This window comes from Megalopta genalis, chromosome 5 (assembly GCF_051020955.1).
Source record: "Megalopta genalis isolate 19385.01 chromosome 5, iyMegGena1_principal, whole genome shotgun sequence".
Classification (NCBI taxonomy): domain Eukaryota; kingdom Metazoa; phylum Arthropoda; class Insecta; order Hymenoptera; family Halictidae; genus Megalopta; species Megalopta genalis.
Window position 1 is genome coordinate 21183220 of NC_135017.1, and position 14392 is coordinate 21197611.

A 14392-nucleotide genomic window follows, 5' to 3' on the forward strand; every position below is an offset into this window, starting at 1 on the left:
ATTTTTAAATTCTTCCGAAGTCTTCGTTGCTTTGCAATTTTGCTTACTAATTACTACCATAAATTCATCAATTGCAGGGCACAAGAATGAAACAAAAGTATACAGCTTCTTTTAACAGATTCAATTGATCGAAACTAATGCACCAAGATTTTTAAATTATTCTGACGTCTTCGTTGCTTTGCGTTTCAAATGATAGTCAAATGAGGATGTAATTCTTCTTTCAATGCTTGGAATAAATTAAAAATGCTGTAGCAAGATTTCTAAATTCTTCCGAAGTCTTCATTGCTTTGCAATTTTGCTTACTAATTACTACGATTAATTCATCGATTGCAGGGCACAAGAGTGAAACAAAAGTATACAGCCTCTTTGAATAGGTTCAATTAATTGAAATTGACGTACCAAAATATCAAAAATTCTTTCGACGTCCTCGTTGCTTTGCAACGTCACTTACCAATCGCTACCATAAATGCATCAATCGCAGAGCACGATTGGAGCGCGAAGATCCAAGCGGAACCAATCCGCGTCCCGTGTTACCAAAAATTTTCGAAAATCCGCCGGAACATTTTACCCCGGATAGGCTATCTTCCGGCGTGGCCGTATAAAATTCCGTGGAAGTTCGGAAGTTCCTTTTTAAAAGTGCGCTCTCCTGAGCGTAGAGATGCGGGAAGGATCGAGCGTACGGCCGCTCCGGAACGGCGATCACAAAGAACCCGCTGGAAGGTCCTCCGCGGGCCGACGCAAATAAACTTTCGAAAGGGGATGACCTAACCCCATAAATTCGCAACGAGACACTCCCAGTCGGCGCTTCTCAACCGTGAATCCATTCAATGTCAAAGTGAATTCCGTCGTCTAGCAGGACGGGCGGCCCGGTTGTTCGCCGGTGGACGCCGCTGCAAGCCCGGAGAGCGGCCGCGAAAAACGGCAGCGTCGACATCAAAAGCGAATGCCGCGCGGGAAAGGAAATTCGCGTGGCAGCCAATTTGCCGTAAGCGCCGCGCGATCGCATTTTCCTGGCCGCCCTTTTTTTTCGCGGGACCCCTATTGAAAGGGTGGCCGGGGGGGGGGGGGGCAAAGGATCCTGGAACAGCCGCCAGAACCGGGTCAGAAGTTTCGAAAAAATCATCGAAAGTTCGCCCGACGTTCTCGGCCGTATTGTTCCGCGACTCTGCGCCGGCCTCGCCGCGCGATTCCACGGAATATCGTTCCGCCCGTAATTTCTTTCCCAATTCGCTTTATTTTACGCCGGCGCCGCTGGTTTCGCCGCTTTTTTTCCGTCCCGGTTTGTTTCATCCACCGACGAGCCCGTGTCCGAAATTCCGCTCGCGTCGGTCTGTAACGGGGAAAATTTCGAGTCCGCGCGGAATTTCTTTGTTCGATGAACTGCATACTTCGCGATGCAAGTAACGAGACTGTTCATTTCCAGTGATATTGGTTACTTATTTGCGGCGACGGTGTTTGAAGCTGACGACAGTCGATTTAATGGGCGAAGAATTGTTAGATGAACGGCGGGTTTTCAAGTAGAACCGGTGAATAGAAGACGGATATAATTGTTTTTTAAATTGGTTTAAAAGACTTGAATATTTTTGAGACGTTAGACCGACTCAATTTCACAGTTTTCTATGAAACGAGTGTACAAAAAGTTTTTAGATTGCTCTTGATTGAAGTGATAAAGAAATTAAAAAATGATATTTCTTCAACTTTATATCTGAGCCCATAACGAAAATTTAAAAAATGATGCACTTTGAAGATCTGCCCTAAAAATGTTGTGATGATTATTTTGTCTTGATTATTTATTATTATTATAAAATATTATATATATAATATATATAATATTATTATAAAATCGTATGCATTTATAAGGGAGATGAATAGTTCGAATACGAAAACTGTAAAGACATTTAAAAAATGTCGGAATATCGTTGCATTGTGTGCAACTTATCAGAATAATTACGAGAAAAACCGTTTCTTGCAATTAATTTAAGCAACTTCTATTTTGCATAAAGATCCACAGTCTAAAGTGCTTATGACGTACACGGTAATTAAACAAATTTATTTCTTCGCGCGGAAACATATTAGGTCTATACCGAAAAGTTCTGTCTGACAATGTCATTGCAAATTTCAATAGATATGCACATATTCATTTGAGACATATATTTTTGAACAATCTTGCTCACAAATTGCCATCACGCTGGCAAGAGGTCATAAGTAACGACGGAAATGATATTGTATAATATAAATATTATTAAATTTATGAAAAATCTATTATTTCCTTTAATTTCTCAAACGGACAGAACTTTCCGGTGGACCTAATATTTTTACGTATCGAATCGTTGACGTGTATTTATAATTGCATGATTCAGTACGTTCGCCATAAGGCAACGAGGTTGTTTTCGAGCGGAAAGCACAAGGGGTATTGTGTCACGGTCGGGGTCAGGCAGTAAAATTAATGTTGAAACCGAAGTCTCGTAAATTGTGGTTTAAGTCGAGCCCCGGAAAGCGTTATGGAGAATTGTGAACGACATAAACAGCTTTAAGTCGTAAAACGGATGGAGAGGACCGGCATCGTCCCGCAACAAAGCGCACGTAATGAAAGTGAAAAGGCGGCGGGCATCCATCTTCGCGTGATTGCGGAGCTATTGTTTAATTATGCACCTTTTCGGTTCCATTGAGAAAATAAAGCGAGGAAGGTGGACGGAAACTGAACTGAATCAACAATTGGCGCAAATGAAATTCTCCGAATGGAAACTCTTGAAAAGTGCACGGAAAATTGAAAATTCAGGAAATCTGTGGCAGAACAAGGAACTTTCGTATTATCCTGCTGCTAGAAATTTCTATTTGAAGAATTACATCGAGAACAATGGAGATGGAGAATAATGGAAAACACAACGCTTTTTAAAAAGAGCATCGAAAATAATGCAGAATATTAGGATCTTCTAAAAATATTTTTATACTACCTTCTATTAATTAATTTAACATTTTTCTCTCTTGCAACGTCCACAGCAGCGGATGTCGAAAATAAATAAAATATGAGACCTAATTATAACTTGCACCCTGTCAGAATTTTTTATAATTAGTTTGATCGTTAATATACATCCTGTTAATATAAAATCATTTTTTATTTAAGAAGTACAGTAACAATGTATCTTTATACTGTTCAATCAACTAAAAATTGTAAAGTTTGCGCACAATGATATTTTCCATTGTAAAGATGTAAAATTTTGTCTTCATTATTGCTGGAATATTTGTATTCGAATGAATTTTCTTTGTCATGCAATACCGATCAATGAAAAGCTTTTGAAACAAATAATAATAATAATAATAATAATAATGAAGATAATAATAATAATAGTAATAAGATATAATAATAATAATAATAAGATATAATAATAATAATAAGATATAATAATAATAATAAGATATAATAATAATAATAAGATAATAATAATAATGACTGCTTCAAAAATTCAATATCGCTTCAATTGTTTTCGCTTGCTTACAGAGACATCCCGAAGGGGTTGCACAGGTGACATTCCGAGAACCAGCGGAAGCTCAGGCTTGCGTGCAATTATTGAACGGGCGCTGGTTTAGCCAAAGAAAAATATCTGCTGAAATCTGGGATGGAAAGACGAAGTACAAGTAAGTTATCGGCTGCTTCCACTCTTTATCGACCCGCTTTCACACTTGGCCGATGCTTAACTGCCGGCCGATAAATTATGTTCCTTCGGTACCGACGTTATTTATTTAATACTTTGTTTTACCAACGGTTAAACAATGCAGTTTCAACAAAGGACAAGGTATATTTCATCTGTACTCTTCGTTCTTAATGCTACTATTTCTATTCTTGTTCTATCAATTTTAATAAATCATTTGTCCCCACAGTTTTCATTACAAATCCTTTTCCCTTGAAGATAATATGATTTTTTAAATGAATTTTGAATGTTTATTGTCCATTCGAACTCTTGTTCTAAACAAAACCATTTTACTGCCGCATAATTACTATAATTTTTAATTGCATTGAATAGTAAGGGAGGTTTTATCTATTGTTGGTGCACATATCTGATATAAATTTATAAATAATTTTTTATTCTATAATTATACAAATACTATTGTTCGAATTAGAAGTCTGAGTTTACTCTGAAAATATTATTTATTGATGGGTCATAGGGGAAAGAATATTAATGATTTCTCTATTTAAATATAACTATATAATAATTAAAGATTATAGATTATATTACAGACGTGCACATTGATTACAATTGATAATATTCTTGTCGCTATCAGCTTATCAAATTGTTATACATATTATTTTCATATTGCCTTCAAATTAATATTATTTCTTCGTAATTGTTCTCAATTACATTTTCTTTCCTCGCACTTGCTAACCTCTATCACGCCTTCTTAGATTAATTAATAAAGTAATATCATCTTTTAATCTCGTTGTTAATGATATAATAATTACGATAGAAATTTGTGAAAATGTGAGGAGAAATGATCGATGATTTTAATGTTATTTCCACTGTTCTACAGAATCACGGAAACCGACGCAGAAATTGAAGCCCGTATTGCAAAATGGGATAAATATTTGGACGGAGAGGACGAAGAGCAAAAAGGGGAATCGGGAAAGAAGGGGAAAAAAGGAAAAGTCGGAAAGGAGGAGGGACGGAAGCAAGGTGAGGAAACGCCGGAAACAAAGCCAGCAACGCCGCATCAAACGACTGTGAAACCGGAAAACAAGGAGACAAAACAAGCGACGGAAAATGTAAAAATGCCTGGAACGACGCCGACAAATCCCGAAAACTAGGGCCAGGCAACCGAACGAAAATGAAACTACTAAAAGTAACAAATGGAAACACTTTCAAGCAACCGTAACTGAGAATAACGTTGGCGATCACAATTAGATGTATTTTTTCTAGATTACAAGGTAACCGCTTGTATCTCTTGTTGTTGATCATGCCAATATTATGGCATTAGTTACGTCGTAACATTGTCGTTGCTCGATCAGAATAAAAAAAATGACTTCGCTTGTAACAAGTGATTTTATTGTTTAACCTAATATCCGCTGGACTTTTAGTAGCACCGTTTAAAAGTATATTTAATTACTGAAATCGGTGTACAGGTAAAGGTAAGTCACACCTGTGGTCTTTTTTATTTGTTACAATTACTTTTATCATCTTAATATAGGCTAGGGGTTTCGTATAGGATATTTTTTTAATGCTTCTGCAACTTTTTGATGAAATTAATTTCAGAGATATCGTCTTTTTCGACTTATTAATTAATTGAATAGGTAAAAGAGGATGAATCGAAGTTCTTGAATATGATAAAATAATTGACGAGTAGTGCAATTATTTAGATTATGCAAGCATTAAAATGTTGCATACTTTTAAATGATTAAATCAGACGGAAAATTAATAAAATGTTTTGATGATGCAGAATTATTGTTTATTGAGCAATTAGGATACGTGTATACATCTTATTTACTACAAAAACTAGTACTTTTCAACATTGATTTTTGAAAATATTAATATTTTACAAAATGACGACTGTTTTAACGTAAATTCTTAGTATTCGGCATAAGGGTTTTAACTTCTTCTGTTAATGAAAGAAAACAGCACAAATATTCGCTTAAACAAGTAAGAACTAGTTTGTTTAGTGAACTTCAACGTAAAATTAAAGAAAAATTGCATCAGATAGAAGGCTACAGAGATATGTTCCAGAAACGCATTATGATTAAACAGCAACCACTGTATTTTACTAACAATAAAATTTTCAAAAGTTACTAAGTAAATACCCTACAATAAGATGTACACGGTAATATTTTTTAATAAACAATATCAAATTTCTTTTAATTTTCCTTTCTGTACATACAATAGTTCAAAGCTACTTAGCTCCAAAACTGATCATGATTAAATACCAGCCATATTCTTTCATAGACCGGTACAACATTCAAAAATTACTAAGTATTATAAATATTATTACGATAAATATTTTACTACGAGATGTATATGCTAATTTCTAAATAAACGGTAATTCCGCGTTCAGAAAAATTGTTCCTTCTAAAATAAATATTTTACTATGAGATGTATATGCTAATTTCTAAATAAACGGTAATTCCGCGTTCATAAAATCTGTTCCTCCTAAAATAAATATTTTACTATGAGATATATATGCTAATTTCTAAATAAACGGTAATTCCGCGTTCATAAAAATTGTTCCTTCTAAAATAAACATTTTACTATGAGATGTATATTCTAATTTCTAAATAAACGGTAATTCCGTGTTCATAAAAATTGTTCCCTCTACATAGTAGATCATAGATACGCGATCACTTAACATTGTCCCCAGCCATAGTTCACAAACGCGTTGTATAATCCCCGATCCGGCGCAATATTCCCTGGGCGACACGGAATTCTTTCTGTTTCAAGGGTTTTCATCGTAGATTCGAACCGGTCTTTCCCATCGGCGGCCGCAGCCCTTGGTCGTTCCGCGGTTCGGCACAGAAGAAGAGCCGGCGGAATCGCGTTTTTTGATAGATCAGCGAACGAGCCTCTCACGAGAGAAGTCCCACGAGCGAGCTCGGCACAAGGATCGCCCGGAATGCCGAAATAGCAAATTAGAGAATTCCAGGAGATCTGCTGTCTCTCTTCCATTTCTTTCTTCTGATCCCGGCCCCCGCGCTTTTGTCCTCCTCCGCTCTAGCGTAACGCGGATCCGGCTTCTCCAGCTCCCGCGAACCCTTCCGACAAACTTAATCTCGTAATGATCTATTGTTTCGCGTGGCTTCAGCGAATTTTCACACCTGCAGCCGGTACACCAGTCACGGACACGGCATCTGCTCGCAGAGGTTTCCGCAAACAGGATTCCTTCCGTTTAGGCTTCTTAATTGCGACTCTTCTCCGCGATAATAAATACACGCGGGCACTTAAACAGTGACTATTTAATTGAATCTTTGATCAACGATATCGACATTTGGATGACGCCGAGACGGCACATTTTATTCTACATTCTGCTGGATATATAAATTATATTATATAACAAAAGATCAGGATATATTGTTTGTTGCTTTATATAAATGACAATGCCGGATTTGTTTATTAGACATTTCGCCATTTTTATTATAACAGAAGCTCTCGAATAAAGGAGTTTATTCGATGGTTTATTAAGGAAGAATCTTTTTAACGATTTCAACAACTTCAAAATAAATATTATAAGAATATAATAAGAATATAATAGATATTTTGACCTTTATTACCTTCATCCAGATGTATTGATTTAATTAATGCTGTCATGGCACACGAATGACTCATTTTCCATGCTCTGACAATGTTTTACTGCACTTTGAAGCATAGAAATTTAAATAAAATCGAAAGCATATTTCGAAGTCCGCAAGGGATGTATTTAATGTATTTATATTTTTAAGAAGTAAAGTAAAACTTGAACTAAATAATATAAGTAAACAAAATTGCTGTAAACATTGTCAGCAACAACAGCGGCGGCATTGTTCGAGAGACATTATCGTCGGCAGGAAATAGAAAACGATTTCAGTGAAAATTCTTTTATGAAATATTCAACTGATGTGTACGTAGGAAAATGCGTCTGGTATGTCGTTCTAGATGAGAGCTTGATATACCTTCGAATGTCCTTCGCATGCTTCGTTTCCACATCGAGGAAAATACTTCAAAGATCCATATTTAACACAATGGCCGCATACGTGCATTTTAGATCGAATACTTGCGGCGCAATGATTGACTTTATAATAACTCGAAGCGACAGTTAGCGCATACAGATATTCGATAAATATCTGCGGGTAGAAAATTTCCTGCTTTTTTTACGATGCAACCGCATACTGTGTGCCTTTCAATGATACTTTTATACCGTTAATTACAATCGTTGCTAGAATATTTAAAATGTTCCTGGCGAAGCAAATAATTCCAACGGGAATGGCGTTAAAACGTTACATAATATTAAACAATTGTATTATATATTGTTTATTCTTTACAAGATACCACTCCTACGGATTTATTAAAAAAATAATGCTGTCCATATATATGTCCATAAAAAAATAATATGTCCATATATTGTTATTCGATTGCGTCGTCTTCGTTGTTCATTCAAGATTTCGAACATAATCTACCACATGATAATAGTAATAATAAACAATATCAATAATATTAACAATATAACATGTTAATATTAATTTAATATCAGTAATATTAATAGTATTAATACTAATAATATAATATGTTAATATTAGTTTAATACTAATAATATAATATGTTAATATTAGTTTAATATTAATAATAATAGATTACGAGTGGAATGCTTGGATGAGTCAAATAAATGGATCACACTGGTTACATTCGTGAAACAAAATTCCTGTTCCGAGCTGCGAGACCGAAAATAAATAATGACGAATATTAATTTAACATCAATGTGATTAATTTCTCCAACGTAACCTGAATCCATTCGTTCATCTCATTTACGCATTCCACTCATAATCCACCACACGCGGACGTAATTACAAATTGTTCTACTTTCGTAAGAATTTATTAACGACTGACGTTTCTAATTAGCATATCGCGTCCCAAGTTCCTATGATTCACAGAGATCCCTTGTATTACATTAAACACACGTTTATTGTACAGAGTGCACGGCCACTCGCACATTTTATTTTTCAGCACCGACAACCCCAATCCAATATACAACTCCCGTAATAGAATGATTCGAAGGCAAGCATTATTAATAGTCCAACCCCTGCGTCGGGCTCATTGAAACCGCTCCCATCGAGGGCGAAAATTACGACAGTTATTACAGCGTTGATCGCACACCTATTGCCGGCCATTGAGGAGCATCCTCTTGAAGGACCTTTGAAAGGGCTAACTCGAAAAGCCGGGCTACCCTGTTCAAGATCCGCTGTCTATGTCTCCCCCCTCTCTCTATCTCTTTATTTCTCTCTCTTTATTTTCTCTCTCCCTCTCTTCATTACTCTTTCTCTTTCTTTATTTTTCTCTCTCTCTTTCTTTATTTCTCTCTCCCTTTCTTTATTTTCTCTCTCTTTATTTCTCTCTCTCTCACTCTTTATTTTCTCTCCCTTTATTTCTGTCTCCCTCTCTTTATTTCTCTCTCTCACTTTTTATTTCTCTCTCCCTCTCTTTATTTTTCTCTCTGCTTATTTCTCTCTCCCTCTCTTTATTTCTCTTCCTCTCTTTATTTCTCTCTCTCTTTATTTCTCCCTCTCTTCATTTCTCTCTCCCTTTATTTTATACATCTCTCTTTTTCCGCTTTGTCTTTCTCTCGCAATTTTTCCCCTTTCCCCCGCGCTCTTCCCCTCCGTCTTTCTCTCTCCCCCGGCGTTATCCATCTTCTCTCTCCCGTCCTCCGACCGTGTCATTGTCGACCATTTGTACGGGCGCACGCATCCCTCAATATTTCCGGCGTCTCGTCCCATTCAGGGGGTCGCGAAGTTGAAGGGTCCGCGACCCCGTTCGGCAATATCACCGACAAATTTAATGCCCGACTATTAGCAGCGGGGTGCACCGCCTGCATTGTCGAGTGGCCACGTGCAGGATGACTGTTCCGCGAGCGGAACCGGGCGAAACCGTTTGATCGGCGGCCCCGGGGATCGTTCACGGTGAACCCAACCCCCCCGGCGCGGGACGCTGCCGACGGGGAAAGAAGGCCTCTCGCGCCCCGTGTCACACTTGTCGAGGGTTATTGGATTTAGCCGACGCCGCGGGGCGTCCTTCACGGACCTGCCGAGTTACACGCGAGATTAGGCGCCGGCTAGGACCCGATCCGTCACGGTCAAGTGTCTCGGGCCATGATACTGTTTGCTCGCATCATTTTCACGCTGCTCCCTGTGATCGCAGCGTCGCAGTGTTCACCCCACCGGCGACGCTGTCGCAGACCGTTTTTCTGACCTGGTGCCGATTCCCGATCCGACACGTTGTCACGGGCGCAGATAATTGGGTCCGTCCACCCTTCGGGTTGCTAAGCTCGGCGGAGACCATGGTTGTTGTTAACTAGACTGCGGATTTTTATGCGGATTCGTGATTTCGAGTAGGAAGTGCGAGACGCAGGAGATGCATTCGCGTTTTAATGCGAGATAATTTGTACTAATTACGTGTTTCAATCATCTTAATTGGCTGAGAGTAATGCAACGGTGCTTCGGAATTCCTCGAATGGTTCGGTTTTATTGCATTTGATCTACTCGTTTTTGTCATAAATCGCGTAAAATCCGTAGTTCAGTTATTGTCGAGGCGAGAAATAATTGTAGTGTGATCGTTAGATTCTGCTTGGAATGATTTAGATCAGTTTAATAATCGTTGTAAGTGACGGAAATAGTTTTTGGTTACGAATGTAATAGAGGAGGTTATTACTAGGAAACAGTTTTAGGTTGCAAATAAGCGTTACAGGGGATGAAAATTGTTTACTGGTGCAAATGATAATTATCGATGTCGAGAATGTTAATCTGTTAAAAAATCACTATCGCAGTTGACGAGAATGGTTTTCGATTATGAATAGCTATTAAGGGTAACCAGAATCGTATATTGGTTATGTCAAGGTTAATTTTTAACTGTAGTAGTAGGGTTCTTTTGTGCGATAAAAGGACGGATATACACATGTAATAATTGATAAAATTTTAATTGTCAGGCATGAATGAGCAAATTAAATGGTAGATGATAAGCGATTATAATATAAGTAATAATATATTAGTATTAATAGATGTAAGTACTAAAATATTAATATTATAAAAGATGTGACTACACACTAATGTATTTGTATTAAAAGATATAAATACCAATAAATTACTATTGAAAAATATGAATATTGTGATATAAATTCTAATAAATCCTATAATATAAATACTAATAAATCCTATAATGTAACCACTATAACCACTAATAAATCCCATAATAGAAATACTATATATATATTATAATATAAATACTAATAAATTCTACAAGTATAAATATTAATAAATCCTATACTATAGATACTAAAAATTCCTATAATATAAATACTAATAAATCCTATAATATAAACGCTAATAAATACTATTAAAAAAGTACCCCCACAAGTCAGAAACGCGTTCGAAGTTCCCAACAAAAAAAAACCCACAAATATTCCACCATTATAATCGACACATAAACCTAAATAAACATCCCGAACCCCTGCAATCCCAGCCACCAAACCCCATTTTCGCACAGCGTCAACAGTCCAATCAAATAATCTAGTCTCCCAAAACTGCAACGCCGCGCAACCCCTAAATAAAATTCCATCGGGCAGCATCAAAACAAATCGTCGCGCGGCACCGATCGCTATTCCTCGTTCCACAGTTCACCGTTCCAACGCTCTTAACCGAGCAACAAACCCTCCCTCAATGCAAAGAAAACTCGCCGAAAAGAATGCTACCCCAAAGCATAAGAACCCAACGCGTTCCAATTCATCGTTCGCACCGAGTTCGGATACGCGGCCGCAGATCGAAAGGCGTCGTCGCGTATGCAAATGCTTACCTGGGCAAGCGGCACGGTGGTCCGGCACGGTTCGAGCTCGGCGCAATCACCGTCCCCATTAACCCTGTCAAATCAATTCACGGAAGCCGATCGGTAGCGGAAGTCTCGGCGGTGGCCAGATTTCCCGGCGTCGCCTGCCGGCAGAAAATTCCGGGAGGTGGCCCGGCGAGAGAAAGATCGACAGAGAGAGAGAGAGAGAGAGAGAGAGAGAGAGAGAGAGAGAGAGAGAGAGCCCGTTCGTCTCTCCTCCTAGGCTCGCCAGGCGCGGCAAATTAAGCTTCCCAAAACACCGCGAAACTGTTAATTAAGACTCATTATGCGCGCGGGCTGGCTCCGGCCGTCCGGGTGTTGGGGTTGGAAGTGGCGAAAGGGTGGCGAACCGAGCCACGTACGAAGAGGGACAGGGAGGAGGAGGAGGAGGAGGAGGAGGAGGAGAAGGCAGCAGTCGAGAGGGACGAAGAGAGGGACAAGCGGAGGGAGGATGAGTAGGAAGAGCCGAAGGAGAAGGAGGACGAGGAGGAAGAGGAGCAGTAGGTGGAGGAATAGGAGGAGGTAGACGAACAGGAGGAGGAGGAGAAGGAGTAGGAGGAGGAGGAGGTGGAGGAAGAAGAAGAAGAAGACGACGAAGCAGACGTAGGAGATGGGAGCGTTGGTAGCTCTCGGCCGAGCCGGAGAGAACCGGGTGGGAGATCGGGTTCGCTAGAACGGGAGGAGAAGAGGGGGAGGTAGGCGATGGAGGAAGGGCGACGGGTTTAACCCGAGTAGGAACTTCTTAATACCGTGACGGCAGTCGGGTTCATTGTGGGATCAATACAGAGACGACCGGGCGTAGGAGTGGCAAACGGCGGCCTGATTGGACGCGCCGTTCCCGCGCGTTGATTGGCCGGCCGTGGAACTGCCAGGAGGCGGTCCCTTTCGTGCTAGCCCCTCTGTCGGGGTGAACGAAAGGGGGAGGCCAGGCCCTGACCCTCGCCGGGAAGGAGAGAACACGCGGCAAGCGAAAAAGACGGAGAACCCGTCGCGCGACCAGTTGGAAAAAGACGGCGGACCGGCTCTACGGAGAGGGTGACACGACGCCGGGGGGTTCAGTCTGTGTTCGCCCATCAGAGACACATCACCAGCCACGACACGGTCCGGTTGCGTCTCTTCGCCGCGAGGGTTGTACCTGCCTCCCTGTATACAACCAGGTGTGTTCCATCGCGCTCGGATCTCGGCGTCTGGACGCTGCTGATCGACCGCTTGAACTTGACAGTGCGCCACGGGACTTATCGGACGCGTAGAGCCGGCGCGGCGATCGGCACCGAGGTGTCGCCGAAGTGTCAACGGGTCAACGAGTTCGCGGGGACTCGAGCGCGGCCGGCCCCAGGATTTTCGGTGGTTCTTGTTTTCTTTTCTCGCGCGTCGAAACAGGTGTTCCAGAGCGTCGCCCCGGTGCGGATTAAAGGACGGTGTCGCCGACTGGTCCCGCGCGCTGGGTGCTTTATGCCTGGACTGGGTGCGCGCTCCCGTGTAACGTCGCTCCGGAACGGTTCGCGCGGTGTCCCGAGCCTCGGGAGGACCAGATAACATCGAAGCACCGAGTGGCATCTTCGTCGGTGGCCTCGACTGCGTAGCTCACGATCAGTGTCACGGTGTTGTCATGGTCGCCGGGAGACCACGGATCGGCAGCCCGGGCCAGTGTTAAAGGTGATCATCGGCGATTAGACTCTGTCGGGCGTAGAGCCCAGTGATCCCGCGTACATTCTTCGTTGACCCCGTTCACGTCGCCGGTCCTCGACCAACTATACAGTGAACCGAGTGAAGAACAGCTCCGCGCTGTAACTCCGATGTTCGACCGCCTTGGAACCCGCTGCTGACACGCAGAGATACCAGATCGCGCAGAGCCGATCCGTGCGACATTTCGGAGGATCCCGCGGGGATCGGCTTCGGGGACTCGGGTGTCCCGGAATTGCGCCGACCTTGGAGCAAGCGATTAACCGCGCTCGTTGATGAACTGCTCGCGGTGAAGATGCGCGGCCCAGCCTGACAGGCTGCTCCTCGACGGGCATCACCGCGGTCGCGATCCGAGAGGAATCCGGTGGTCCGCGCGGACAGGTAGCCTAGAAAGGCGAGGGTTGCGAGCCGAGGTGTGGACGGCAGAGGCGAACCGAGTGGACAGAGGTGGGAACAAGAAATCGTGTACTAACGGGTGGTGCGACGTTCGGGTACACAAGTCGGCAGGCCGGCTCTGGGGTGCCGGGCCCGGGCGGGGTGATGAGCTGTTCCGAGGTGATGTATCAATATTATCCTTACCTCTATCAGAGGCCACCGCCGCCGCCGCACCCGACCCACCCACATGCGGCCCCGCACACCCATCCCCACGCAAATCCGCATGCGGCCCACCACAGTCCGGCCAGGCCGGCGCCTTTTCAATCCTTCTCGGCGGCCACGGCGACGCATCAATACGACAGGGTGAGTCTATTGTTGTTATCATCGTTATTCGGCGTAGTTATCGGACGCGGTTTCGTCCGCGGACGTTGCCCGCCTGATCGTCCCCAAATCGCTCGTTGCGATCCGCGCGTCGTTTTGTGAACAGTGAAATCGGAGAAATCGATCCTTTGTGCATTCGTCGGGCAACGGTTTGGTGTCGATGGGTCTCGCGCCGCTGCGGAGGCGCGCGTCGTCTAGAATGATAACTAGACGAGCGGATCTTCGGACGGTAGAACTCCGTTTGTGTGACCTCGGCGGGAGACATCTGTTAGGTTGTGTAACAAGTCCGTTCGCGTCTTATTGGAAGACGATATGGCACACTGTGCGGCCGTCCACGCGAATTCGAAGCGATTGTTCGGGGGGATTTTGAGATATGCCGTGCAGATATTTCTGTGCTGCTTAGCTCGAAT

At 42.0% G+C, this 14392-nt stretch overlaps 2 protein-coding genes across 3 annotated transcripts in view; both read left to right on the forward strand.

The window, feature by feature from the left end:
* barc (RRM1_TatSF1_like and RRM2_TatSF1_like domain-containing protein barc) overlaps window positions 1–5031 on the forward strand; it is a 114245-nt gene extending 109214 nt beyond the window's left edge. Inside the window, exons 6-7 of the mRNA XM_033469107.2 lie at window positions 3500–3636; window positions 4528–5031. Coding sequence (XP_033324998.2) covers window positions 3500–3636; window positions 4528–4801 — 411 coding nt within the window. The 3' untranslated portion in view covers window positions 4802–5031. The remainder of the gene's footprint in view (window positions 1–3499; window positions 3637–4527) is intronic.
* A 7563-nt stretch (window positions 5032–12594) lies between these two features.
* The window catches only part of vg (transcription factor vestigial), a 162177-nt gene continuing 160379 nt past the window's right edge, over window positions 12595–14392 (forward strand). The window contains exon 1 of one of the 2 annotated variants that reach the window (XM_076521709.1): window positions 12595–13964. In XM_076521709.1, the coding sequence (XP_076377824.1) occupies window positions 13767–13964 (198 nt within the window). In that variant the 5' untranslated portion in view covers window positions 12595–13766. The remainder of the gene's footprint in view (window positions 13965–14392) is intronic. The other variant, XM_033469255.2, reaches the window with a different exon arrangement.